Below are 26,573 nucleotides of genomic sequence, written 5' to 3' on the forward strand. Positions count from 1 at the left end.
CCCATGGACTGCAGCCTACCAGGCTTCTCCGTCCATGAGATTTTCTAGGCAAGGGTACTGGAGCGGCTTGCCATTGCCTTCTCTGGAGTCTGGACCCTACTGTGGTTCATCTCAATCAATCTCTCATCAATGTTTCCAGTTATCTAATCCCTTGTCCCATCTTCCCTGCAAATCCAAACTGGGGAAAGTTTGACCATTTGACTTGTCTCTACCTATTTTAGTTTTCTGAGTGCTGGGAGAGAAAAATGAACAAGTATGCAAACTGGAGCCATGATAAATCCATGGTCTGCCACCTGAGCCAAGCTTCTCTACTTGCGTAGGTCATTCCATGCACTTGGCTAGTTTCTGCTACCATTTCACTCAGTAAATATTCAGAACTTCCACCTCTCCCCTCTGTTGGTAGATGACCATGTCTCCCACAGCATTAGTAAAAACTAAGGCCATCATAAGACTGTCAGCTTCTTCTATGACTACCAATACACTAACCACCATTTTTAGAGATCCTGCTCCCTTTCCCTTCTCAGAGGAAGAGTTCCAGTGTTTACCCGTGTTCCAGATCCCATCTTGGATTGCTTCTTTTTTCTTTTCTGTTGGCTATCTCCCTCTCAACTGATGTCATGTCCTTAGGTTAAGATGTCTTTGATGGTAAAAATAAAGATACAAAATAACTCTCCTTTGATCCTACCATATCCCCCTCTCGAGTTACTGTCCTCTTTCTAATCTATCTTACCCTCCTCAAGTCACAGAATTTGGCTTCTCACTACTGTACTCATACTCTCATTCGGCAACAACCCTCAAAATGCCAAATTCAACTGGACATGTCTCTGCTCTTTTTAGGAGTGGTATCTGTCCACTCCTTTCTGTTCTGTGATGTCACTTTTTCCTGTTTTCACTCTTACCTCCCTGGCCTTTCCTTTCCCATGTTCTTCCTGGGCTCTTCAACAGACACGTCAAATGCTACCATCCCTAAGGACCCTGCCTTTGGCTCTCCGCCCTTCTTACTATCATGGTGATGATAGGAGTGTGACATGACTTGGTTCAAATCCTGGCTCCATCACTTTCTAATTGTGTGACTAACACAAGTCATCTAACTTCTTTAAACTTTGATTGCCCCCAAAGAGAATGGATATAATAGTAATGCCAATCTCATTGGGTTATTAGGAAAATTAAACAATAATCCATCTCTGCTAAGCTCCAGGTCTAGCTAGAAAAATTGGCAAGAAACAAAAAACTGAAGTTAGAATAAATATAAATAAGTAAATGTAGCAGAAATTGCCAGTTTTCCTTCTATATATATATATATATTTAAAATATCTATTTATTTTTAATTGATGATGATTGTGTATTCTTCTTTTTTCCTGCAGAAATAAGATTTTTTTTTTGGACTGGTCACAAGGATGCCTGCCTTCTGCTAGGTACACCCATGTAACTAAGTTCTGACCAATAGGATGTAAATGGAATTGTGTGCCACCTAGTTTAGGAAATGTCCTTTAAGGAAAAGGATGGCCTCATCCTCTTCCTTTCTACTGGCTGGAATGCAGACAAAGATAGTTTGAAGCTTGAGTATCCATCCTGGACACCATGATGTGGAAGCCACAGGCCACGGATGATATACTATCATGAGAGTAGAAATCTGAACCTTTGGCAATTTCAAAATGCTGCCCTATCAGTTCTGGGGTGCTTGCTTCTTGACTTTTATTTTTCAAGCCATTATTATTGTGAGTTTTCTGGCCTTTACAGCTGACCAATCCTAACTACTCAGGAGGGTTGTTGGAAGAATAAGATACAAGGGCATATGCTGCAAACAAGGAGATCAAAACAGTCAATCCTAAAGGAAATCAGTCCTGAATATTCATTGGAAGGACTGATGCTGAAGCTGAAGCTCCAATGCTTTGGCTACCTGATGTGAAGAACTGACTCATTGGAAAAGACCTTGAGGCTGGGAAAGATTAAAGGCAGCAGGAGAAGGGAACGACCAAGGATGAGATGGTTGGATGGCATCACCGACTCAATGAACGTGAATTTGAGCAAGCTCTGGGAGCTGGTGATGGACAGGAAAGCCTGGAATGCTGCAGTCTATGGGGTCGCAAAGAGTCAGACACGACTGAGCAACTGAACTGAACTGAAACCTGGTTTGGTTGGTGGTTTAGTCGCAAAGTCGTGTCCGACTCTTGCGACCCCATGGACTGTAGCCTTCCAGGCTCCTCTGTCCATGGGATTCTCCAGGCAAGAATACTGGAGTGGGCTGCCATTAACCTAGTTACATGGAAAATGGACATGGAACTAGACAGTCATTGCTAGTCTATCCTGACCATAAGGTCTTTCGCCTGTGTTTCCCTATGAACCTGCTCCCATTTACTTGATTTTCCACATGGATGGACTTTCTCTGTGTTCTCAACAGTAAAGCTAAAAACAGTTATCTGAGTCCTAAACCTATGTAATTTTTCAGATTAAGTCATTTCTTTTATCTATCCCTTTTAGTTCAAATTTATGAGAGACAATTATTTGTTGCTCACCCCATGAATTGCTCCCCTCTCGCTTAAGTTAGTTGTACAATATTCCTTGTTCAGTCAGCTGTGGCTAGGACAGATGGGAAGTAGGGATAAAAATACAGCCACCAAGCCTATCCTTTAAGCAAGGATTGGCAGAAAAGTACAAGTTCCAGGGCAGAGGATGTAGGCAAGGCGGCAATACAAAATGAATCTACTAGTTAAGACCAAATGCACATCCAACTCTCTAGTGTACAACTCAGTTTGAAAAATCTACTCATCTTTCTTAACACTTGGTCTTCCATCTGTATCCCAGTTAATAAAATCACTATCAATATAGTTTCCCAAGTCAGAAATCTGGGAGTCATCTTTGGCCTATCCTTATTCATCCCACAACCAGTCCTTGCATTTGTGGATTCCATCTCGTCAATCATTTTCTAATTAATCCTCTCTTAGTTTAGCCTCACCTCATCATTTGCCCAACTTAGTGTAACAGTGTCCTTAACTGATTTTCTTGCTGCCTGGCTGGCCCCCATCCAGTCTGTACTCTATGAAGCTCTCAGACCAACCCTTGTAAATGCAAACCACTTGCTGCTTAACATTCCCATTGCTTTCAGGAAGAGTCTGGATCCTCAGCTTGGCTCGGGAGTCTTCACAACATGAGCCCTGCATGTCTCTCTCTTATCTTCTGCCACACCTTGACAGCCCTTCATGCCAGTGTATGGACTGATCCTCATCATGCTGCTTACTCCATGACTCTGAATATTTGGGTCCCTCTGTCTGGAATCCTGGGTCCTTTTGCCTGTTCTGCTCGGACATCCCAGAACTAACATGTTCCCGATGGATTTACTGAGCCCCAATGGTTGAGTAATTTGAAACTTATAAAAAAGCAGATCTTGAGGTAATATAAATTCATTCTTTGAATTCTAAATGCTCTGACATCTAAACCGTGCCTAAACTTGCCCACATAACAAAGTATATACGCATACTATTCTTTAAAAGGAGATACTGAACACATGCTCATTCAGTATCTTAAAAAGTCACGGTCTGGAAAGAAGCACATCCTGTGGTGTTTTGGGTAAAAACACCTAGGTCTAAAAACTTCTAGGTGTAAAGAATGAGGTGGTAAGAGCAAACTGAGACAGAGGCCAAGAATTTTAAATGGGAAGAGGACAAAAGAGTGAGTGTAGTCATTTCGACTTGTTCTCAGCACTGCAGTAGGTGCCTCCAACTACAGGGCAGGGTCCAGGACCATACCTCATGCTACCGCATATCTCCTGGCGCTGAACAAAGGATGAGCCTGAGACCCATGGTCTTTGAGTGACATAAGGGAACACAGTAAAGAGTATGGCCATGAAAACTGAGAAATCCACTTAGGTTATTCATCCTAGCCCTTCTTTCTTCCTCCTACACAAATATCATTTAAAACGTACAAATATGTCTTAAATACAGTATCCATTATACAGTTTTTTTTCTTTTCAATTTGCAAATAAAATAAGGAGAAAAACACTTTTTAAAAAGTTGAGAACAATGTAGCAATGTTTAAACACTTAAAATACAAAATTAAGTGAAACAGAGAAGCAAATGTCCACTGTAACTATGTAACAAACATACGCACATGAGCAAGGACTGACACAGAACAGAACAATGAACTATTGATGTGCCAACCTCAGCACTGCGGTCATACTCAGCCAGCCATCCAGGGCTGGCCAACTCTTTCTTGTGGGGGGACAGAAATTCTTTCTTGTTCTGTGGACAGAAGAATGGAGAGCAGAATCTCTGGCTTCTACTAACTAGATGCCAGTTACATATCACCAGTTGTGACAACTAAAACTGTCTCCATCCATTGCCGTGTTTCTTAGGGAGCAAAATCCTCCCCCTGCTGCCCCATCCAAGGTTTAGTAGCACTAGGCTAGGGGTAAGAGGACAGTTTTTTGAATTTTATGTTAACATTGCCATAATGATGTTTGTTTAATAAATACATACTGGAAGGGGAAAACTCCTTAATATTTAGCATCTAACAACCCTTACTACCAAGAGTTAAAATTTATTCAGCTCTCATTAATATGAAAAATTTTTTAAAGCCACAGAACTCATTTTTCTTCTCCAATCTATTATAGAAGAGAAAACTGAATTTCTGAGTATGTGGACACTTAACTTGGCTTTGAGCGTGACTATTACAAATAACTGATGAAATCAGTCTGAGAAAAATATCTAAAATATCTATCCCCACAAATACCCATTTAAAATGTACACTTTGCATATCTTCAAAATAACTTTATATATATAAAAGAGTAAAACTCAACAAGAAACACATACTTTAAGACAAATTAAAGTTTTCCAAGCTCAATTACAATTGCCCTGGATCTAAAGAAATCATATTCTACTTTTACAGCCTCTCTTCCAAGCTTTTGAGGGCTTTTAAGCATGCCCCCTTGCAAAAAATATTTATTTTCAATCATTCCTCCTGTTTTTGTTTCCTATCTTATATCACAAGAATTGTTTTCTGATTAAGAACCATCATGAAGAGCAGACACAAGAATTGTTTCAAGCATCTCCTTTCCTGAAAATTCTATCCTGTCATGGTGTTGAGTTCATACGGACTTGAAGTTGTTAGATGATCATTCTGAATGATCTTTTCACATACGTGAATGCGTCACTAAAATGAATGCCTAAAACAGTATACACTTAACAAGAAACATCTTTCTCTAAATAAGACTGAGATAAGTCCAAAAGTACATTTGGATATTTTTCTTCTCCATTTTCAAAACACACCAGACTTGTAAACATTTACTGTTTGTATTTACCAATGTATGCTTTTCCGTTTTCGTCTCAAGTTTACTCAAGACAGAAAGATTGCTGTAGTACAGAGACACAAAGAAAATCTTCCAAATGATTCCAGGGCTGGAGATTGTGAAATGCTTAGTTACCCAAAGCATTGTAGCAGGAAAAAAGGAGGGGGTGTAGAGATAACAGAGGTGATGGAGACGAATGAACATTCAGGAATGTGCAGTGTGGACAAGAAAGGGTAAGAATGGCGGTACAATGATCAGGATGAGAAAACTGGCGCTCAGGGTAATGAGAGAAGTGGATGAGGTTGTAGCTTGAAAGGCAGAAGGTAACTGACTTGATGACGTCTGATGTTGAGGATACAAAGGGCCTCCAGAGCTTCATCAGGAATTAAAGTTCTGCATGGCGAACAAACGGCAAAAAGGAGGAAACAGCAGTTCTTTGTTCACAGGCCGACACTCAGAGGATGCCGTAGCTCGGTGGACTTTGTCATGGCCTCTACCTTCACGCGCAGTCTCTGAGTAGGGCTGAGTCTTCGCCTGGAAAGTGAGCAAAGGAACGCCCACTTAAACAGCTTGAGTGTTCTAAACTCCCTTTAAAGAAAAGCAGCAGCCTAATTCTAAGGGCCTCTGACGGGTGGATCCCGGGAAACCGACCGATCTATTCTCAGGCCGAATCCCTCCAGCCCGCGGCTAGAAAGGCCAAGCCAGGTGAGGCTCTTCTGTCGTTTTGGGCCCTGCCAGGAAAGGCCTGGAATGCTGAAAAAGAGCGAATAGCTGCTTTCTTCCTTGGGGCTGCGGCGGGAACCTCAGGAACCAAGCCGGAAATTGTCTCTTGGAAAGCGCGGCGAGGGTTCGGTGGCCGCCAGGGTGCGAGCTGCAGGTGCCTGCTCAGTCCCGGGCATCATAGCAACCGCACTCGCCGCGGAGACGCCTGGCCGCCCTTCCGGCGGCAACCATAGAAACGACGCGCGCCATTGGCTCAGGAGCTGCGCTTCCTGCCGGAGACCATTGCTATGGCGCAGACCATTGGCCTCTGGGTTAGGCCCGCGGTAACGAAGGCACGGCTCTTCCCTACGGCTCTGCAGTAACCATGGTAACATCGTGGCGCCTATTTGCAACTTCAAGTTCTGTCACAGGGCATTAATAGTTCTCAGCTTCCTGCCAAACTTTATCTAGAGCCCCAGTCTAACAAACTTGGATTAAAATTTCTAGAAATAATTTCATTCTTAAAAGGCGGGGGCTGGGGGGAGCTAGGTCAGGGGTTCTGAATTTTAGGTCAGGACTTGTCACTCATTACCTGGGTGGGGCACCTAAGACAAATCACAACACTTGTGGAACCCGCTTATTATTGTAAAAATGACGAAACCGAACTTGACTACAACTTTAGAAGTCCTAAGCACTGAAAATTCGGTTTTCGCGAACCGTATTCTCCACCTATGTAAGGCAAAATAAAAATATCTAAAAGACACAACATTTAACAAAGGACCAGTTTATATGCTCTTCATTTAAATGCTCTTATCGCAAGATTCTAGTTAGTTTACCTAAACCCGATTTTACTCATGTTTTGGGGCCCATGCTTTTCTGGTATCCCGAATATACGCTTAACATTTCTTAACCTTATTCTAGTTTCTCACAGGCTCCTTTCCAAAGCTTTGCCAGTTCTACATGCATTATCTGGACAGATCTTATCCCTTACACTTCCTAAACTCTCCCTCTGGTACCAGAGCCCTTGCAAGTGTTTTTTTATCCCTCTGATCTAAAATGCTCACCACCATCTCCCTCAACCCACTCCTAACAGTTCAAGTGTCCTTTTCTCCTTAGGGATACATCATTTAGTCCTCCAATTTAGACTCAGGATCCTTCTTATTTGCTCTAATTGACTTATGTTCCTTTTTATTCTGCTTTTTGTTTGGGGCTGTGCCCTGGCTTGGGACTGAACCTGGGCCATGGCAGTGAAAACACCAAATCGTAACCACTGAACCACCAGGGAACTCCCTCATTCTTAGTTTTCTTGCTTTCTTCACACACTTCCATTTGCTGACTAAAAAAACCACCTCTTGGAATTTTTACATGCTCTGAATGCAAATGAAACTGAATTGGAAAACATTCTAAATTCCATTTAGGGTAATGGAGGCTGTTTTTAAGCATTAACAAAACACAATAGAAAATGGTTCCCAAGGGGAGTAATAATTATGATATTAATAAAAACAAACATTACAATTAGTTCTAGCTCCATTTATCCTCATTATACATTCAAAGATAATGACAGCCATTATCTACATGAACCTACAGATATAGAGAAGGGAAGAAGTCAATCTTTTACTTCATGCTCCTTTAGTACTGCAGCCACTGGCTACAGTATGTTGCTTTTTAGATTTTGTTATTTGGATCAGAAAGTAATTTAAAATTTTTGTTCAATGGGATTGCTGCTTCCAGAGAAGTCCTGATTGCTGCAGTTACTTTTCCTGTTTCCTGATTTAATGAAGTCACATTTCCTGATTTGATAACATGTTTAGGTATATCTTGGCATTTATGTGCAAATCTCAAAGTTTATTATACTTCTATTATCAGACGGATACATTGGACTACTCTTCCCAACACACTCCATGAATTGCATTTTAACTCATTTATGTCAAGAACTTTTTTATACCTAGTTCTTAATGACAGTTTTTCACACTGCATTCTGGACCATCCTGTGGATCACTGAGGGTACTTCTCTGGTCTACTTATTTTGCACTCCCAACCCAAAGCCCAGGACAGTGAGAGCTTTGAAAACTTCTCAAGGATTCAGGAATCAAGCAAGGCACCAGCAGTAACACTGCCATTTATTGAGCAAATTATGTGTCAAGTGCCAGACTCATGCTTTACCTTCTCCATTTATTTAATCCCCACAACAAATGGTGTTACTTTGCAGAGAAATTATCACCATTTTATAGATGAGGAAACTTGAGATTAAGTCAGGTATCTAAGTTTACAAAGTGAATAGGTGGCACAGCTGGAAGGGTGAAATCTGGCTAAGACAACTCCAAAACCCATACTGTTTACCTCCTTCAGGGCAGTGGTCACCAACTGGGTCCTGCCTGGCCTCCAGCTTAACTTTCCCACAATAGCAGTTATAAAGTATTTGAAAGGTAAATTCTTAACTCAAATATGAAGTGAGTCTAGGACAAGCAGCAAGAAGTAAATGTGGGGGGATAATCATCCATCTACAGCTAATCTATCTTTGGGGAGGTATCCTTCTCTCCTACACCCATTTTTACCAAATTTCAAAAAAAAAAAAAAAACAACATCATTGTATTGACTTTGGGGCACTTTATTTATTGTACTAATTTTTATATACCCATTTCCCAAACTAGACATGTTTATTCATCTTTTTGAGCTAACTCTGGAAGATAGTGAAGAACAGGGGAGCCTGGCGTGCTATAGTCCATGGGGTCACAGAGCTGGACACGACTTAGCGACTGAACAACAATTCACCTTTGAAGCCCCAAAATCCTGAGGGCCTACCACACAGTAGGTATCAACAAAATAAGCATTGCCATTCAGGCATCCATCATCCTTTTTATAGTGTGAAGAAGGCTGATATTCAGGCCCCACATGTGTATTTTGAGGAATATGATACCCAGTAAGCTTTTTTTTAAGCTGAGAAACAGCTAGAGTCATTCTCAAAATCAAATAACATTCAGGTGAGTGTGTCAGGTGGCTCGGTCATAACAGATTTGCCTTTGCTTTCATTTTTAGAGAGTACTGAAAGGCCTTTAAAAGACAGACACTGAGCAACATTAGTCTGCCCACCACTCACTGCTTTTCCCCTTCATTTTCTGTCTTTATGAAAGCAAAGGATTTATTCTACTTCTCACCACCTATAAGAGCCCTGGTCCACTGAACAATTTTTGATCCTATAAATAAAGGCTTTTTACCTCAGTTTTTGTCATGTATAAAAGCAGTATGTCGAGACTGAAGATCATCCACTATCTTCTCTTCTATCTCTATGCCTTTTTCTACTTCTTCCTCTGATAACAGTAACTTGGTTTCTGAGTCTTTGGTTATAATAACCACAGAAGATCGTCGTGAATCAAGGATATTAGCCACCACCACTTGATGTCGATAAACTTCTAAAGCATTCCGTGCACGGTCAATTATGATGGAGGGATCAGTCTCCAACTTAAAGGAAATTATAAATGCTTTGGGAGCCCAGTCTTTAACCAAAGGAGAAAGCATTTTTGGCACCATCTTCATTGTTATCTGTATTGGAAAAAGAGAATCTTAATAAGCAAACAAGGTTACTACCTACCAGCCAGGTCAATCTCAAAGGAAATTAAGGAAGCAGGGGATCAGATGTTTGGCCATGTCAATTTAAGTAGGATTTCTCACTGCCAAACTTTTTAAAGTGTATTAAATGCTTACTTAAAAGTCCTCCCTTTGTAGGGTTCATAAGGATGCCTGATTTCAAAGCTTCATGCATATTCTGGGGCAAAGCACATCTTATGAATTAGCCCTGCCTTGCAACCCTCATTACCATAAATAAAACTCTGAAAAAATAGCATTACATTTTCTCAAACATTCCCTTATATTTTTTAAACCAAACCCTCAAATAAACAAATACAAATAATCTGTTTATACAAATGTTACTCTGGCAGAAGCTCAAGGTTGAGTTTTTAAATCTCTCAGCCTAAAATATTTCTTCCACTGGTGGACTGGCTATTTGATTCTATTAAAAAACTGTCATTTGTAACACCTTAGCACTGAGGAAACAGAATTGATTTTATTTTTATTCATCAACACCATAGTATCATTCTCAGTCCCTTCTAAGGGGAATGCTGAGTTGTTTTGTGTACTTTCAAGTACAAGACAGAACTAAGAATTACAGGATAAAGTAAGGTTCCCAGAATTTAAAAAGTGTGAAATCACTAAGCTAATAATCAGAATTTTCCCTCGAAGAGTTAGCAAGAGTGACAGGGATCACATACCCATTCCCCATTTTACTTTTCTCCTTAGAATTTATCACTACCTAATATAGTATGCCGGAGAAGGCAATGGCACCCCACTCCAGTACTCTTGCCTGGAAAATCCCATGGACAGAGGAGCCTGGTGGGCTGCAGTCCATGGGGTCGATAAGAGTCAGACACGACTGAGTGACTTCACTTTCACCTTTCACTTTCATGCATTGGAGAAGGAAATGGCAACCCACTCCAGTGTTCTTGCCTGGAGAATCCCAGGGACGGGGGAGCCTGGTGGGCTGCTGTCTATGGGGTCGCACAGAGTCGGACATGACTGAAGCGACTTAGCAGCAATATAGTATGCATCTGACTGTTTCCTCTGCAGAGTATAAGCAAAGCCAGGGCACAATATGTTCCTTTTCACTGCCTTATCTCCTACAATAGTGCCTGGCATATAGTAGGTACTCAATAAACATTTACTGAAGAAATGAAAAAATGAACTGTCCCATAGAATCAGCAAGTGCTCCACAGGTAGTTTCTCCTATTTAAATCCTACTTGTATTACCCAATAAAAGACTTGAGTTCCCTCAGGTTCCAAGAAGCCAGATGATTTCAGCATCTTCACCACACCACTACCCTCCCCATACCTTCTCCTTAAACTGCAACAATAACCATCTAATCTGCCCCCACCACGCTAATTCACTTTTCACAATGATGCCAGAATGTTCTTCACAAACAAAAACTTTATGTCCTTCTCTTAGGTTTCCCTTGGCTCCATAGGATTAAATTCAAGCTCCTTAAGGAACACAAAATTTTCTATGAAGGAAGCTGTCCCTTCAGTCTGCCCTCCACCCTCACCACTCTCCAGCTTTACCAGACAATGTCAGTTCACAACACAATGCCCATCTTTGAGCTCCAATTGTGTACTCTATCTGGAATGATCTTCCCTTGGTCTGGTACACCTTCTGCTCATCTTTTAAAACCCAGTTCAAGCCATTTCCTCCAGAAAGCCTTGACTTTCCCCAAGATTCACTCACCCCATGCTCTGACTTTACTTTGTACGTACCTCTACTAGAGCATTTATCACTCTGTACTGTAATTATGTCTGTGTCCAGCAACCTCAACAGATTGTGAGGTTCTTGAGGGAGGGCGGTGTCTTATTCATCTCTGTATCCCTAGTGCCTAGCACATACGGAATGCAGAAAGGCCATCTCCAGATCAAAAGGAAATTAACCCAAGATTGGTTATAGGGAATCAGATCTCTGGAAGAGAAGCGCCCATCACCTGCAGTGGGCCCCCAGATGACTGGATCTTGTGTTCAGGCATTTCAGAGGCAGGAACATAGAAATCTGACACGGCCGCAGCCAGGTAAAACATCGCAGAAGAACCTGAAAAAAGAAGCACAGAGTGTAATAAATCAGAGAAGGGTATGGAGTCAGCTCCTTTTCAACTCAGAGTCCTCCGTTGTGAGAGCCCTGGGTATATAGTAAGGGACTATGTGTCTAGGGGGAAAGACTCTGCCTCCTGGCATTCGATGAACTCCCAAAGGCACGCACCTAGTGGGTTGAGAGCCTGGGCTGCAGCCTGCAGCAAATGCAAATAGTCTGCCAAAGTGGTGAACTCTATGGCCAGAAAGGTGCCGGCAGCCTCAGCTTCCTGGTAGCTCCGCAGAGCTGCGGCGAAGCCCGGGAGTGCTTTTTCCTCCGCCTCCAGGCTCAGCAAGCCCGAAGGCGCTTGGCTGGAGGGCCGCAGAACAGACAGCCAGGTCTGGGGCGGGAAGCGGTGGGCAAAGGGGAAGGCAGAGCGCGCGCGGTACAGGAACAGGACCCCGTAGCCCGCGGCCAAGAAGGCTTCGGCCGAGCTAGCACCGCGCCGCCCACTGCTGAAGTTGTCCAAGAAGCGCACAGGCCGGGCTTCCAGAGGGACCTTGGTGCCGCCGGAAGTGACCAACACCACCCGTCGGCCCTGCGCGCCCAACCGGGCGGCGAAGCGAGCCATAACCTCTGCCCAGCGCGCAGCACCAGCCGGCTGGGGAAACTCAGCAACCAGGTCCACGGCCGCCATCAGCCCCAAGCGCCTCTGCGTCTGCGCAAACTCTAGGCCCTTCGGCGCCACGCCCCCTGGCCCCTTACCTGGCCCGCGCGCAGCCGCAATAGTAACTGGCCGGTTGGCTACGGTGCGCTGGACGTCAGCGCAGGGTTTCCGCTTGTCTGGAAATACGTGCTGGTTCCGCCCTGCACCCTGCGAGTCTGACACTTGAGTTCTCGGCTGAGAGGCACACCCCCTTGTTTAGTTTCCTAGCCTGCGTGACGGTCCGGCCGGCCGTGTTTGATCCTTATCGGCTACCGTACAGACCCTGCTAGACTAGGACCGCAGCTAAAAATATGACTGCCCGGTTGTTTAACCTTTGGGTTTAGAGAGGTGCGGGAGGGGGAGAGGTGGAGGGATAGCTTGTTTTTTTTTTTTTTCTCCTTCATTAAAAAAAAAAAAACAACCTACAAACGCACTCCCAAGTTGTCAGACGAGCCACACGTCCCTCCCCTTACCCTCCAAATGCGGGGGATGAGGCTGCGCCGTGTCGGTCACGTGACGCCGCTGTCCGGTGTGTCTTCGCCGGGCAACCGTCCTAGAGACTGACAACACCGTCTGCCGCGGCATGAACGTGATCTACCCTCTGGCGGTGCCCAAGGGGCGCCGGCTCTGCTGTGAGGTGTGCGACGCCCCGGCCGAGCGGGTGTGCGGGGCCTGCACAGTCACTTATTACTGGTAGGCCCTGAAACATGGCCCCTGGGCGCCTCAATCCTCTCCCTCTCAGGGAACCCTCTAGGTTCTAGAGTCTAGGAGGCTTCAAGACAGGTCCCTAAGACTTCAGTGTCTGCGTTTGCTTCCTCTTGCACTCGCTCGTTCGTCACCAGATGTTTTGTGGGGCGCCTGCTGTGCGCCTTGCACTGTTCTAGGTGCTGAAGTCTGGGGAGAAAGTCGGGAGACCACGTCTCCCAAAAAAGTAATATTGTCATGAGAAAGCTAGATAAATAAACCAACAGACCAAACAAAACAATTCCAGAGAGTAGTCCAGTATTCTTGCCTAGGAAATTCTACGGAGAGAGGAGCCTGGCGAGCTACAGTCCATGTGGTTGTAAAACAGTCGGCCATAACAACAACAAAATGCCTTAAAGACAAAGGAAATGTGCTGGGAGGTTAGGCAAACAGCCTCTCTGAGGGTGGACTGTGGACCTGAATATGATTGAGTAGGAACGGCCCGCCGGAGAAACGCTCGGGGAACAGTGGCGCAGTGAGGCTCCGAGGGAGGGATGACCTTGCTGTGTTTGAAGAACAGATAGAAAGCTAGTTTGTCGGTGCACAGCCAGGATCGCGACGGTATGGGAAGGGTATGATATTAGTTTTCATTTACTTCAGCATAACATCCCCTGACCTTTGCTTCAGATCGGACCCTATTTGGGGCCTGAGATAAGACAGTGAGGTTGCTGACGTTCAGAAACCTGGTCCAGAGCAGGCTAACCTGTTTAAAAAAGTAAGTTATAACATAACCCTCTATGACAAGTGCTGTCACTCCGGGAGTACTATTCCCTGGGACCTCTAAGGATGGAAGCATGAAGACTGGGGTGGTATCTGCAAAGGCTCCTCTGAAGAAGTACTATTTGGGCAAAGTCTTGAAAGATCAGAAGGAAGTTGCTAGGTGAATGAGAAGTGGAGAAGGAAAGGAAAGGCACTTCTTGCATCCAGAACTGCTTTGGTAAAGAGTGAGAGAACAGACTTGGTTCAGAGGTGGGTTGAGAAGGTAGTGGTGGAGAGAGCAGTCACAACTGTCACCTTGCTGTCCAGGCCCCATTAGCAGGTCATGAATAAATCACAACCAGCGTTTTAAGGGGAAACAAACCTAGAAAGTATCAGAGTAATCCTACTTGAATTGTTTCTTCAGACTTGTGTTTTAGTGTTTTATGTGGATATGTGTTTGTACTAGTGAAATGTATTTCCTACTATAGGTTGATTTTTCAAAAGTTTGAAAATCATTGTGATAGGTAGTAGTAGAAGTTTATACCAAGAAGATAAAAGTTAGGGCCAAACAGTGATACGAGACCAAGGAGTTTGGAATTTATCCTCGGGGGGGTCATGGATGGTTTTCACATGCTCTCATTTGTATTACGGAAAGATGACAGGTATCAATGTGAAGCTAGACTGGAAAGTAGACGCTAAAGGCTACATAGCTTCTCAATTGCAGTGGTCCGGGTGGAGAGTGCACACACCTCTTGGACTGAATCCAGTGTCCCTCCTCAGTGCTTTCACAGCACTCGTCATGTCCCCTATCCTCACATTTATGACACATTTAAATCATTTGTTTAGTGGCCTGTGCCCCTCACTGAGCTGTATGCTCCCTGAGCGCAGGGGCGGCATCTCCGTCTCCACTGTTGTTTCTTTATTGCATACAGAATACAATTCAGAATTTGCAGCAGAAACTACAAAGCCCTGGCTGCCTCTCTACTTTCATTTCCCGCCACACTCACCCTTCTTTTCCTGGATGCAGTTACAGAGGCTTTCTTTCAGTTCCAATTTGCCAACTCCTTTCCTCCCTCAGTTTCTTTGCCCAGCCTGTTGCCTCTGTTGGGAATTTTTCTCTACAGTCACAGCTCTTCCTAACTCTCTTTCATCTTTCTCTTCTCAGAAATGTTATTTCTTCAAAGAGGTATTTCTGCTAAACCCAAACTAAATTCTATCTCATTTTCTCTCTCACATTTTTCCTTCACTTTTTCAATACTTTTATATTTTTGTCTCACTTGTTTAATGTCTTTGTTTTTGTTTTTGCTGTGTGGTTTATGGGATCTTAGTTCCCCAACCAGACTTTGAACCCTTGTACCCTGCACTGGAAGCATGGAGACTTAACCACTGGACCTCCAGGGAAGTCCTGAGTAAACACTTCTAAGTGCAGGACTGGCATTCTGGAGAGAGGGAAGACTCCTTTGCCTGATACAAGCATCCACCTCTTCTGTTGTCCTCTTCATCCCTCAAGCCCAGAAGTATTTCCTCCTTCCTCTCAACTCACTTTGTAGTTACTTTGTAATCTTTCAGATGACTCTTATTTCCCTGACTCATTTTAGTTGTTGGCAAGCCTGTTAGCTCAATTTTATCATGCTCCATTAATACAGGATGCCGTGCCATTAATGCAGAAGTGTTATGTTTAATATGTAGATGGACTCTCATATGTTATCTTTGATCTGTTTCAGACCCATCTGTGTATACCCTATGGTCTCCAGCAAAATATCTTGAAATGGTTGAAACTAAATATTTGATGAATCCATGAATAAATTATTATTTCCTATGCCCTTATCCTCCATTATTTTCTTTCACTGCTTTCACTCCCTTTAATTATTTTTAAGGTCTTCTCCTCTCCCCCTAACTTTTCTCCAGATATCTATATCCTTGTGTCCTAGAGAGGTCATGATTTTCCAGAAAATAAAACTGTGATAGTTGTTCTCTATCTCAAAAATGAGGGCCTTTAGTTCTCCCTTATAGGGTTTTTACGATTGAATGTAAAGCATCTAGCGCCATGCCTGAGATCAAGTTGGCACTCAATAGATATTGTTTTTCCTTACTCCAAATTTAAAGATCAGGAAGGGAAGTCAACTTGAATTTGTGGAAGTTAATTTTTTTGCAAAAGAATTTTTTGATTGCAGATGTAATTCATGCTCAGTGCAGAAAACTTGAAATTACTGAATACAATATATAATACAATACAAAATATAAACATGAAAAATAATTCATAACCTCACAATCCAGATAATTAATAGCTTCACATTTTAGTGAATTTTCTTATGTTCTTTTCCTATAAATTCATTTATTTATTACATTCTGTGTAATCTTGTGCATATCATTCTGTGTGGGACTGTGAGAATGTTCCCAGGAAATAGGCGTTTTTAAGAGAAGGCAATTTTATAAAGTACACAGCAACATTACAGGTAAAAGAGGCTTTAGCAGTATAGGTTAGTAAGTTGTAGCGTAGAGATAAGAGTAATTTGCAATAATTTTTCCTTTCACTTAACAAATGGGGCACAAATAAAAATGCTCTCACTGTGTAGGAAGAGATAACAGTCAAGTGGTATTCAATAGTAGGATCTGTGGTGAACTGGAGAATTCAGGCCCTGCTTAACAGTCTTCCACTTCAGTTTAAAAAACATGGGAATGGCCAAACAAAACACGTCTAACCCACAAGCTATTTGCTTGTGATCCCTGATTTGAATGCATACTTTTCCAATCCTTCTTTATGCATGGCCCTGTGACAACTGTTAGGGATGATACAGATGAATAAGCAGAAAGCTCATAAATATATAAAATATGCTCCCTTTCTTTAGAAAGGCAAGATATGCAAATGTGCTTAGTGGAACAAAAGTTCAGGCAGTTAAGTAAGTTAATATTTCCATTGCTCACACAATTACTCACTAAGCCCCTATTTAATAAAAACCCTGTGGAACTCACCTATTTCTTTATTCTGACTGTTACGTGCTTTTATTCATTTGTTTACAGTAATTCTCTATCAAAAAACCCTTTAAAATGCTTTTTGTCACTTGTGTGAGAGCCGTCACAGTTTATAAAGCAAATACTTTATTCACTTCTTTGTCCCAGAAGAAAGGAAAGCAAGAGAGTGTTTGAGCCCAGCAATTATTGTCTGTGACTGCTTTTATGCAACAATGAGTTGAGTAGTTGCAACAGAGACCACATGGCTCTCAAAGCCCAAAATTGACTATCTGGCCCCAAGAAAAGCTTTGCTAATCCCTGTCCTCAGTTATTGTTACCTATTTTGGAGTATGTGTAAATGGAATCAAACAGCCAACTTTCTCACCTTTAAATAAAAGTATGTAATAGGCAATAGAAGTGAAAAACTCCCCTTTCAATAATGAATAGAAAAACTAAACAAAACATCAGCAAAGAAATATGACTTGGACAACAATATAAACCAGCTAGACCTAACAGACATTTACAGAATACAGAATATGTATTCTTCTCAAATGCATGTGGAACATTCTCCAGGGTAGACCAAATACATACAAGAATCTAAGTAAATTTAGAAGGATTGAAAATATGCAAAATATGTTCTTCAACCACAATGGAATGAAAGTAGTCAATAACAGAAGGAAATTTGGGAAATATTTGAATACGTAGAAATAATACACTCAAACAACCAGTGGGTCAAAGAAGAAACCATATGAGAAATTAAAAAAGGCTTTGAAATGAGAACAAAACACAACATGCTAAAACTGAAGGGATACAGTAAAAGCAGTACCTAGAAGGAAATTCATAGCTGTAAACAAATACTCTAAAAAAGAAGGAAGATCGCAAATCAATAACCTAGTCTTACATTTTAAGAACTAAGAGAAAGAAGAGCAAAATCAATCCAAAACTAGCAGAAGGAGGGAAATAGTGCAGATTACAGCAAAGATAAATGAAATAGAAAGTAGTGAAGTGAAATCGCTCAGTCGTGTCCAACTCTTTGCACTGTAGCCTGCCAGCCTCCTCCATCCATGGGATTTTCCAGGCAAGAATACTAGAGTGGGTTGCTATTTCCTTCTCCAGGGGATCTTCCCAACCCACGGTTCGAACCTGGGTCTCCCACACTGTAGGCTGACTCTTTACCATCTGAGCGAAATAGAAAATAGGAAAACAATAAACAGAATTAACAAAACCAAAAGTTGTTTAAAATGGTTGAAATTGACAAAACTTTAGCTAGACTGACCAAGAAAAGAAGAATCAAATTACTAAAATTGGAAAATTAAAGTGGAGACGTTGCTACCAACTTTGCAGAAATAAAAGGAGTTATAAGAGAATACTACATACAATTGTATGCCAACAAATTTGAAAACCGAGATGAAATATATTCCTAATAAGACACAAACTATTGAAACTGACTCAAGAAGAAATAGAATACTGAGTAGATCTATAATTAAAGAAATTTAGCTAAGTAATTAAAAAGAAAAGCTTTTCACAAAGTAAGCCCAGAACAATTTCACTGGTGAATTCTAGCAAATATTTAAAGAAGTGTTAACAATTCTTCACAAACCCTTCTGAAAAAATTAGAAGAGGAGGGAATAGTTTCCAACTAGTTTTATGAGGCCAGTGTTATCCTAACACCAAAACCAGAGAAAAACATCAAAACCACAGACCAATACCGCTTATGATACAAATACAGAAATCCTTTCCAAAATACTAGCAGACCAAATCCAGCAGAATATAAAAAGAATTATATCTCATGACCAAGCAGAATTTCTCCTGAGAATTCAAAGTTTGTTCAACATAAAAGTATCAATCAATATACATCATCATCTTAATCGAATAAAGGACAAAAATCACACAATCATCTCAATAGATACAGAAAAAACATTTGGCAAAATCCAACTCCCTTTATGATAAAAACACTTAACAAAATTCCTGGGTTGGGAAGATCTGCTGGAGACGGTATAGGCTATACCCACTGCAGTATTCTTGGGCTTCCCATGCGGCTCAGCTGGTAAAGAATTTGCCTGCAATGTGGGAGACCTGGGTTTAATCCCTGGTTTGGGAAGATCCCCTGGAGAGGGGAAAGGCTATCCACTCTGGTATTATGGCCTGGAGAATTCCATGTACTGTATCCATGGGGTCGCAAAGAGTTGGACATGACTGAGTGACTTTCACTAAAAAAATGGGAATAGAAATGAACTTTTGTAACTGGGTAAAGAGTATCCATAAAAGAACCGTAGCGAAACACAACAGTAACATCATACTTAATAGTCAAAGACAGTAAGTGTTCCCTCTAAAATCAGAAATGAGGCAAGATGTCAGTTTCATTACTTCTTTCCCACATTGAACTAGAGGTTCTAGCTGGGGCAATTGGGGAAGACAATGAAATAAAAAGTATCCAGCTTGGAAACAAAGGAGTAAAAGTATGATCTTTATATAGAGAAACCCCTCACACAAAAAAGCAAGATTATAGGATATAAAATCAGTGTGCAAAAATCAGCTATATTTCTGTACACTAGCAAGGCACAATCTGAAAATGAAATTAAGACAATGGTTCCATTTACAATAGCACTTTAAATAAAGGAATAAATGTAATCATAGAAGTAAAAGACATACACTGGAAAAAAACACAAAATATTGTTGAATAAAACTAAGCAAAACCTAAATAAATGGAAATATATTTCATATTCATAGACAGGAAGACTTAATATGAAACAGTTTCCCTGGTGACTCAGTCGATAAAGAATCCACCTGCAATGCAGGAGACCCAGCTTCCATCCCTGGGTGGGGATTATCCCCTGGAGAAGGACCTGGCAACCCTCTCCAGCATTCTTGCCTGGGAAATCCCATGGACAAAGGAGCCTGGTGAGCTACAGTTTATGGCGTTGCAAGATCAGACACAGCTTAGCGACTAAATCACCACTACCACCACCACCACCACAGATTCAATGCAATCCCTGTAAAATTTCTAACCATCATTTTTGCCTTAAAGGACACTCTGATCCTAAAATGTATATGAAAACGAAAGGGACATAAAATAGCTAAAACAATCTCAAAAAAGAGCAAAGTTGGAAAACTCATACTTCTTAATTTCAATATTTACTGCAAAGCTACAGAAATACAGTGTGATACTGGCATAAGGATAGACATATAGATTGATGGAATATAATTGAGAGTCCAGAAATAAGCACATACATCTATGCATGTTAAGTCACTTCAGTCATGTCCAACTCTTTGTGACCCTATGGATTGTAGCCCACCAGGCTCCTCTGTCCACAGAATTATCCAGGCAAGAATACTGGAGTGGCTTGCCATGCCCTCCTGCAGGGGATCTTCCCAACCCTAGGAAAGAACCTGGGTCTCGTATGTCTCCTGAACTGGGAGGCAGATTCTTTACCACTAGCGCCACCTGGGAAGCCCACATACATCTATGGTCGATAGATTTTCTTTTCTTTTTTTTCAGTTTTTTTTTAATCGAAATACAGTTGATATACAATAATACGTATGTTCCATTGTATAATATAGTGTTTCACAATTGTTAAAGGTTATACTCCATTTATAGTTCTATAAAATATTGGCTATATTCCCTGTGCTGTACAATATATCCTTGCACCATATTTTATACATAATAGTTTGTTCATCTTAACTACATACTCCTATATTGTTCCCCCTCCCCTCTCCCTAACGGTAACCACTAGTTTGTTCTCTATATCTGTGACACTGCTTCTTTTTTGTTATATTCACTAGTTTTGTATGTTTTAGATTCCACATATAATTGACATCTTACAGTATTTGTCTTTTTCTGACTTATTTCACTTAGCATAATACCTTCCAAATCCATCCATATTGCTACAATTGGCAAAATATCATTCTTTTTAACTAAGTAGTATTCCAGTGTGTGTGTGTGTGTGTGTGTGTGTGTGTGTGTGTGTGTCTGTGTCTGTGTGTGTGTGTCTGTGTCTGTGTCTGTGTCTGTGTGCGTGTATTACCTGCCAGGCTCCGTCCATGGGATTCTCCAGGCAGGAATACTGGAGTGGGTTACCATGACCTCCTCCAGGGGCTCTTCTCAACCCAAGGATCAAACCCATGTCTCTTTACGTATCCTGCATTAATTAGCAAGTGGGTTCTTTACCACTATCACCGCCTGGGAAGTGTGTGTGTGTGTGTGTGTGTGTGTGTGTGTGTGTATGCGTGTATCTTTTCAAATGAATGTTTTTGGGTATATACCCAGCAGTGGAATTGCTGGGTAATATAGTAACTCTACTTTTTAGTTTTTTGAATTTTCCATACCATTTTCCACAGTGGCTATACCAATTTACATTTCTACTAACAGTGTATAAGTTTCCCTTTCTACACATACTTGCCAACATTAGTTATTTGTGTTCTTTTTTGATGATAGCCATTAGAACAGGTGTGAGGTGATATCTCACTGCTGTTTTGATTCACATTTAACTAAGGTCTGTCTAGTCAAAGCTATGGTTTTTCCAGTAGTCATGTATGGATGTGAGAGTTGGACTATAAAGAAAGCTGAGAGCTGAAAAATTGATGCTTTTGAACTGTGGTGTTGGAGAAGACTCTTGAGAGTCCCTTGGCTTGCAAGGAGATCCAACCAGTCCATCCTAAAGGAAATTAGTCCTGAATATTCATTGGAAGGACTGATGCTGAAGCTGAAACTCTGATACTTTGGCTACCTGATGTGAAGAACTGACTCCTCGGAAAAGACCCTGATGCTGGGAAAGATTGAAGGCAGGAGGAGAAGGGGGTGACAGAGGGTAAGGTGGTTGGATGGCATCACCAACTCGATGGACATGATTTTGAGTAAAGTCCGGGAGTTGGTGATGGACAGGGAGGCCTGGCGTGCTACAGTCCATGGGGTTGCAAAGAGTTGGACACGACTGAGCTACTGAACTGAACTGAATGATTAACAATATTGAATATCTTTTCATCTGCCTATTGGCCATCTGCATGTCCTCTTTAACCATAGCTTTGACTAGACTTAAAGCTCAACATTCAGAAAACTAAGATCATGGCATCTGGTCCCATCACTTCATGGCAAATAGATGGGGAAACAGTGGAAACAGTGTCAGACTATATTTTTGGGGGCTCCAAAATCACTGCAGATGGTGATTCCAGCCATGAAATTAAAAGACGCTTACTCATTGGAAGGAAAGTTATGACCAACCTAGATAGCATATTCAAAAGCAGAGACATTACTTTGCCAACAAAGGTCCGTCTAGTCAAGGCTATGGTTTTTCCAGTAGTCGTGTATGGATGTGAGAGTTGGACTGTGAAGAAAGCTGAGCGCGAAGAATTGATGCTTTTGAACTGTGGTATTGGAGAAGACTCTTGAGAGTCCCTTGGACTGCAAGGAGATCCAACCAGTCCATTCTAAAGGAGATCAGTCCTGGGTGTTCTTTGGAAGGAATGATGCTAAAGCTGAAACTCCAATACTTTGGCCACCTCATGCGAAGAGTTGACTCATTGGAAAAGACTCTGATGCTGGGAGGGATTGGGGGCAGGAGGAGAAGGGGACGACAGAGGATGAGATGGCTGGATGACATCACCAACTCGATGGACATGAGTTTGAGTGAACTCTGGGAGTTGGCCATGGACAGGGAGGCCTGGCGTGCTGCAATTCATGGGGTCGCAAAGAGTCGGACACGACTGAGCGACTGGACTGAACTGAACTGAACTGATGTCCTCTTTGGAAATATATTTACTCAGTTCTTCTGCCTATTTTTAAATTGGGTTATTTTTTGATGTTTAATTGTTTGAGTTATTTATATATGATGGATATTAACCCCTTATTGGGCTTCCCTGGTGGCTCAGATGGTAAAGCGTCTACATGTGATGCGGGAGACCTGGGTTCGATCCCTGGGTTGGAATCCCCTATTGGTCACATAATTTGCAAATATTTTCTTCTCTTCATTAGGTTGTATTTTAATTTTGTCAATGGTTTCCTTTACTATGCAAAAGCTTGTAAGTATCATTAGGTCTCATTTGTTTATTTTTGCTTTTATTTCCTTTGCTTTAGGAAACAGATCCAAAGAAAAATATTGCTACAATTTATGTTAGAGAGTATTCTGCCTGTTTTCCTCTAGGAGCTTTTTGGTTTCTGATCTTACATCCATTTTGAGTCTATTTTGTATATGGTGGTGGTGGTGGTGTTCAGTTGCTCAGTCATGTCTGACTCTCTGACCCCACGGACTGTGGCATGCCAGGTTTCCCTGTCCTTCACTATCTTCCGGAGTTTGCTCAGACTCAAGGCTATTGAGTTGGTGAGGCTATCGAATCATCTCATCCTCTGTCACCCTCTTCTCCTGCCCTCAGTCTTTCCCAGCATCAGGGTCATTTCTAATGAGTCAACGCTTTGCATCAGGTGCCCAAAGTATTGGAGCTTCAGCTTCAGCATCAGTCCTTCCAATGAATATTCAGGGTTGATTTCCTTTAGGATTGACTGGTTTGATCTCCTTGCAGCCCAAGGGACTCTCAGGAGTCTTCTCCAACACCGTAGTTCAACGACATCAGTTCTTCAGTGCTTAGCTTTCTTTATGGTTCTCACACAACTCTCACATCTGTACATGTGACTACTGGAAAAACCATAGCTTTGATGATGTAAGACCTTTGTCAGCAAAGTGATGACAAACACTGTCTATTTTTAACATGCTGTCTACGTTTGTCATAGCTTTTCTTCCAAGGAGAAAGCGTCTTAATTTCATGGATTTCATAGCTGCAGTCACCTGCAGAGTTAGGGGCCAGAAAAGCAAACAGTTACAGATTAGCAACAATTGCCATAAAAACTAGGAATGTTCAGGCCTGCTCACTGTTCTCTTTTTCTTCTTCATTCTCAGAAAAGTGAAAGAAAAACTCATTCCTCTTTTTCCTTTTCACTGCAACAGGAGTCGTTCATAGAGGAAATTGTGTAAGGAATGGGAGGGAATTTCCTACTGGTCCAGTGGTTTGTTACTTTCCCTGTCCCTTCCCTGGGCTCTGGTGCTCCAGTGGCGCTTTCCTTCGTTGGGGAATTTAGATCCTGCAGGCTGCATGGTGTGGCCATTTAAAAAAATAAAAGGAATGGGAGTGGACTCTGTCAAAGTGCTGTCCAATAGAATGTTTCTGTAGTGATGCAAACGTTCTATATTTGTGCTGTCCAATTAAGTGTTTAAAAAATATTAAATATGCACATAAAACAGTCAGAAAGGCCGTAAACTAAACTGCCACAAGGCTTTTCTCTGGAGAGCTAAAACATACTGGCTTTGGAATACGGGCCTAGAGTAGCTACTTACTCTCCATACCCATGCTTCCTTACGTTTAAAAAAATAATATTTTTTTTTTTGTTTGTTTGTTTGCAAAAAGTTGAACAGTTACTTGTGAGACCACCTGTTGCGCCGCTAGGATTGGAGGAGATTCACAGTGTGTTCCATGCGAATGCCCGCCCCCTGCCCCCCGCCCAGCCCCAGCACAGAAGACGCAAATGGTGCTCTTCCCAGCCACGCCCCAGCTGTAAGGAAAGTGTCTCCGAGAGCCTCTTGAGAGGCTCGCGCCTTTCCCTAAGAAAAGTTCCTTACATTCATCAGCTTCAGCGTTCAGATATTTTGAAAATGACCTTAGACCATTACAGTGTTAACGTTGTCTTTGTTGTTACTAATGAAGAACAAAAGCAGAATAGGCAGAGACAGCATCACCACCTAACGGCCTGCAGAAATATCCTCCCCCCACTCCTCCCACACACCCCTGGTCTTTACACCACCCAGTCACCATGTGAAGGAAGAGCAAGTTTTGTCAGAAATGGCTTTAGGCTCCCTGCCTGGTCTGTGTTGAGCTTACTCTTCTAGTCCCTAGGGCCTGGCCAGCAGTAGGGTCAGGAGAATCTGCGGTCAAGCCCAAAGTAGAGATAACGAAGTTGTGTTTCCTTTGTCAGTGGTGTGGTTCATCAAAGAGCTGATTGGGGCAGCATCCACGAGAAGATATGTCAGCTCCTGATTCCCCTGCGCACCTCCATGCCCTTCTACAACTCGGAGGAAGAACGGCAGCATGGCCTGCAGCAGCTGCAGCAGCGGCAGGTAGGGCCTGTGGGACGCTGCAGGTTTAAGTCAGGGGTGCAGCACAGCGGCCCCAGTGAAAGGAGGGACTGTGCAAGGCCACTGAACTGCAACCTCTGAAGGCAGAGGTGTGGTTTTATGTCTTTATGCCCTCAGTTCCGTTCAGTCAGTTCTCTGCAAATTTGCTGAATCACTGCAGTGTTAGTTTCCTAGAGCTGCTGCCATAACCAAGTACCACAGATGGGGGCCTTGAACAACAGAAATTTATTTTCTCACAGTTCTGGAGGCTGGAAGTCCAAGACCAATGGTAGGTTGTCAGCAGGGTTGATTTCTTCTGAGGCCTCTCCCCTTGGCTTGCAGACGGCCGCCTTCTTGCTGTGTCCTCCTGTGGTCTTTCCTCTGTGTGCACACATCCCTGGGGTCCAAATTTCCTCCCCTAATAAAGCCGCCACTAGATTGGATTAGGTGATACCCCATTACCTCATTTTAATTTGATTGCCTCTTTAAAAAGCCCTATCTCCAAATGCAGGCCCATTCATAAGGCTTCATCATATGAATTTTGGGGACTTCTCTGGTGGTCCAGTTGTTAAGACTTTGCCTCTCAGTACAGGAGGTACATGTTCCATCCCTGGTCAGGGAACTAAGTTCCTGCATGCCTCATGGCCAAAAAACCAAAATGTAAAACAGAAGCAATATTGTAACAAATTCAATAAAGGCTATAAAAATGGTCCACATCAACAACAACAAAAATCTTTATAAATCTTATGAATTTTGGGGTTACAAAATTCAGCCATAGCTCCCTAACATGCTAAGTATGTGATAAGAGCCTAGGCACATAGTAGAAGGTCAAGAAATGATGTATGAATATACTAGTTAATAAATAAAGGAGATTGAGAAAATTATTATTATGGCATTGATAGCATCTCAGTTATTCTGAAAAAATAATGCTTTATAAGCCATAAATCTCAAAAGATTCATTGATTTTAGTATAGTGACACCTTGAGAGCGGCTTTAGAATGATGAAGAGTCAAAGTTATTTCTAATATTAGCTAAGCAGGATAATTACAGAAGGAAAAATATGTTTGTCTCAAAATTAACTCAGAAAGGCAGAAAGTTTTAAACTGTCCCGAAACATTACAGTTTTGCTAAACTAAAATTTTATTAAGAACATAATAATATTCATTTAATAATTTTATATTGAGCACTCATTCATGCCAAGTACTGACCTATGATGAAAAGATCCTTGTCCCTGGACCTTGGATCGTCACAGGAACTCACAGTCCAGAGTTTTCCTTTCTAATCACCTATTTTGGGTCTCAAGTCCACCTCAATGTGGTCAGGCTCACTATGGGCTCTTGACCAGGTTGTTAGGTGTTGCCCTTATCTCCAGGGATACCTATAGCCACCATTACCTTTTACCCTTAGATGTCTCAGATAGCCTCATTTTTTCTTCCACAGAAGCATTTGATTGAACTCTGTTACACTGTTGCCCAGAAATATATCTTTGAAGGAAAACATGAAGATGCTGTCCCGGCAGCTTTGCACTCTCTTCGCTTTCGCATGAATGTGCACGGCCTGAGTTCAGTTGAGCTAGTGCCTGCTTACTTGCTGTTGGCTGAAGCCAGTCTTGGTAAGTGAAGCTGACTAGAGACCCCCTGGAACCAGTAAGAAGTGCTATATTGAGTCATGATGGTGGTGGTTTAGTAAATAAGTCCTGCCCAACTCTTGCGACCCCATGAACTGAAGCCCACCTGTGGGCTACAGAGACTACAGAACTGTAGTCTCCTCTGTCCATGGGATTTTCCA

At 42.1% G+C, this 26,573-nt stretch overlaps 3 protein-coding genes across 12 annotated transcripts in view; 1 reads left to right on the forward strand and 2 right to left on the reverse strand.

Moving 5' to 3' along the window:
- The window catches only part of CCDC30 (coiled-coil domain containing 30), a 145,868-nt gene extending 139,666 nt beyond the window's left edge, over positions 1-6,202 (reverse strand). For 3 of the 4 annotated variants that reach the window (XM_027537599.1, XM_027537597.1, XM_027537598.1), the window contains exon 1: positions 5,617-5,706. The gene's annotated coding sequence lies outside the window, so the exon portion shown is untranslated. Of the gene's footprint in view, positions 1-5,616 lie in introns of all 4 variants that reach the window. The other variant, XM_027537600.1, reaches the window with a different exon arrangement.
- On the reverse strand, positions 5,270-12,435 carry PPCS (phosphopantothenoylcysteine synthetase). 4 transcript variants are annotated; one of them, XM_027537608.1, is made up of 3 exons: positions 11,778-12,317; positions 11,506-11,609; positions 5,270-9,526 (listed from the first exon to the last, which is right to left on the reverse strand). In XM_027537608.1, the coding sequence occupies exons 1-3, from the start codon at positions 12,283-12,285 to the stop codon at positions 9,203-9,205; spliced, it is 936 nt and encodes a 311-aa protein (XP_027393409.1). In that variant the 5' UTR covers positions 12,286-12,317; the 3' UTR covers positions 5,270-9,202. The 4 variants fall into 4 exon arrangements, 3 of the variants coding, with proteins under 3 accessions (XP_027393409.1, XP_027393411.1, XP_027393412.1); XR_003510423.1 differs by having other exon boundaries at positions 8,574-9,526; positions 11,288-11,609; XM_027537610.1 differs by lacking the exon at positions 11,778-12,317 and adding an exon at positions 12,354-12,435 and having other exon boundaries at positions 8,574-9,526.
- Positions 12,436-12,780: 345 nt separating this feature from the next.
- The window catches only part of ZMYND12 (zinc finger MYND-type containing 12), a 34,725-nt gene continuing 20,932 nt past the window's right edge, over positions 12,781-26,573 (forward strand). Inside the window, exons 1-3 of one of the 4 annotated variants that reach the window (XM_027537603.1) lie at positions 12,781-12,987; positions 24,647-24,788; positions 26,226-26,397. In XM_027537603.1, the coding sequence (XP_027393404.1) occupies positions 12,878-12,987; positions 24,647-24,788; positions 26,226-26,397 (424 nt within the window). In that variant the 5' untranslated portion in view covers positions 12,781-12,877. The remainder of the gene's footprint in view (positions 12,988-24,646; positions 24,789-26,225; positions 26,398-26,573) is intronic. The other 3 variants (XM_027537602.1, XM_027537605.1, XM_027537604.1) reach the window with 3 other exon arrangements.

The sequence above is a fragment of the Bos indicus x Bos taurus genome, chromosome 3 (genome assembly GCF_003369695.1).
Source record: "Bos indicus x Bos taurus breed Angus x Brahman F1 hybrid chromosome 3, Bos_hybrid_MaternalHap_v2.0, whole genome shotgun sequence".
Lineage (NCBI taxonomy): Eukaryota > Metazoa > Chordata > Mammalia > Artiodactyla > Bovidae > Bos > Bos indicus x Bos taurus.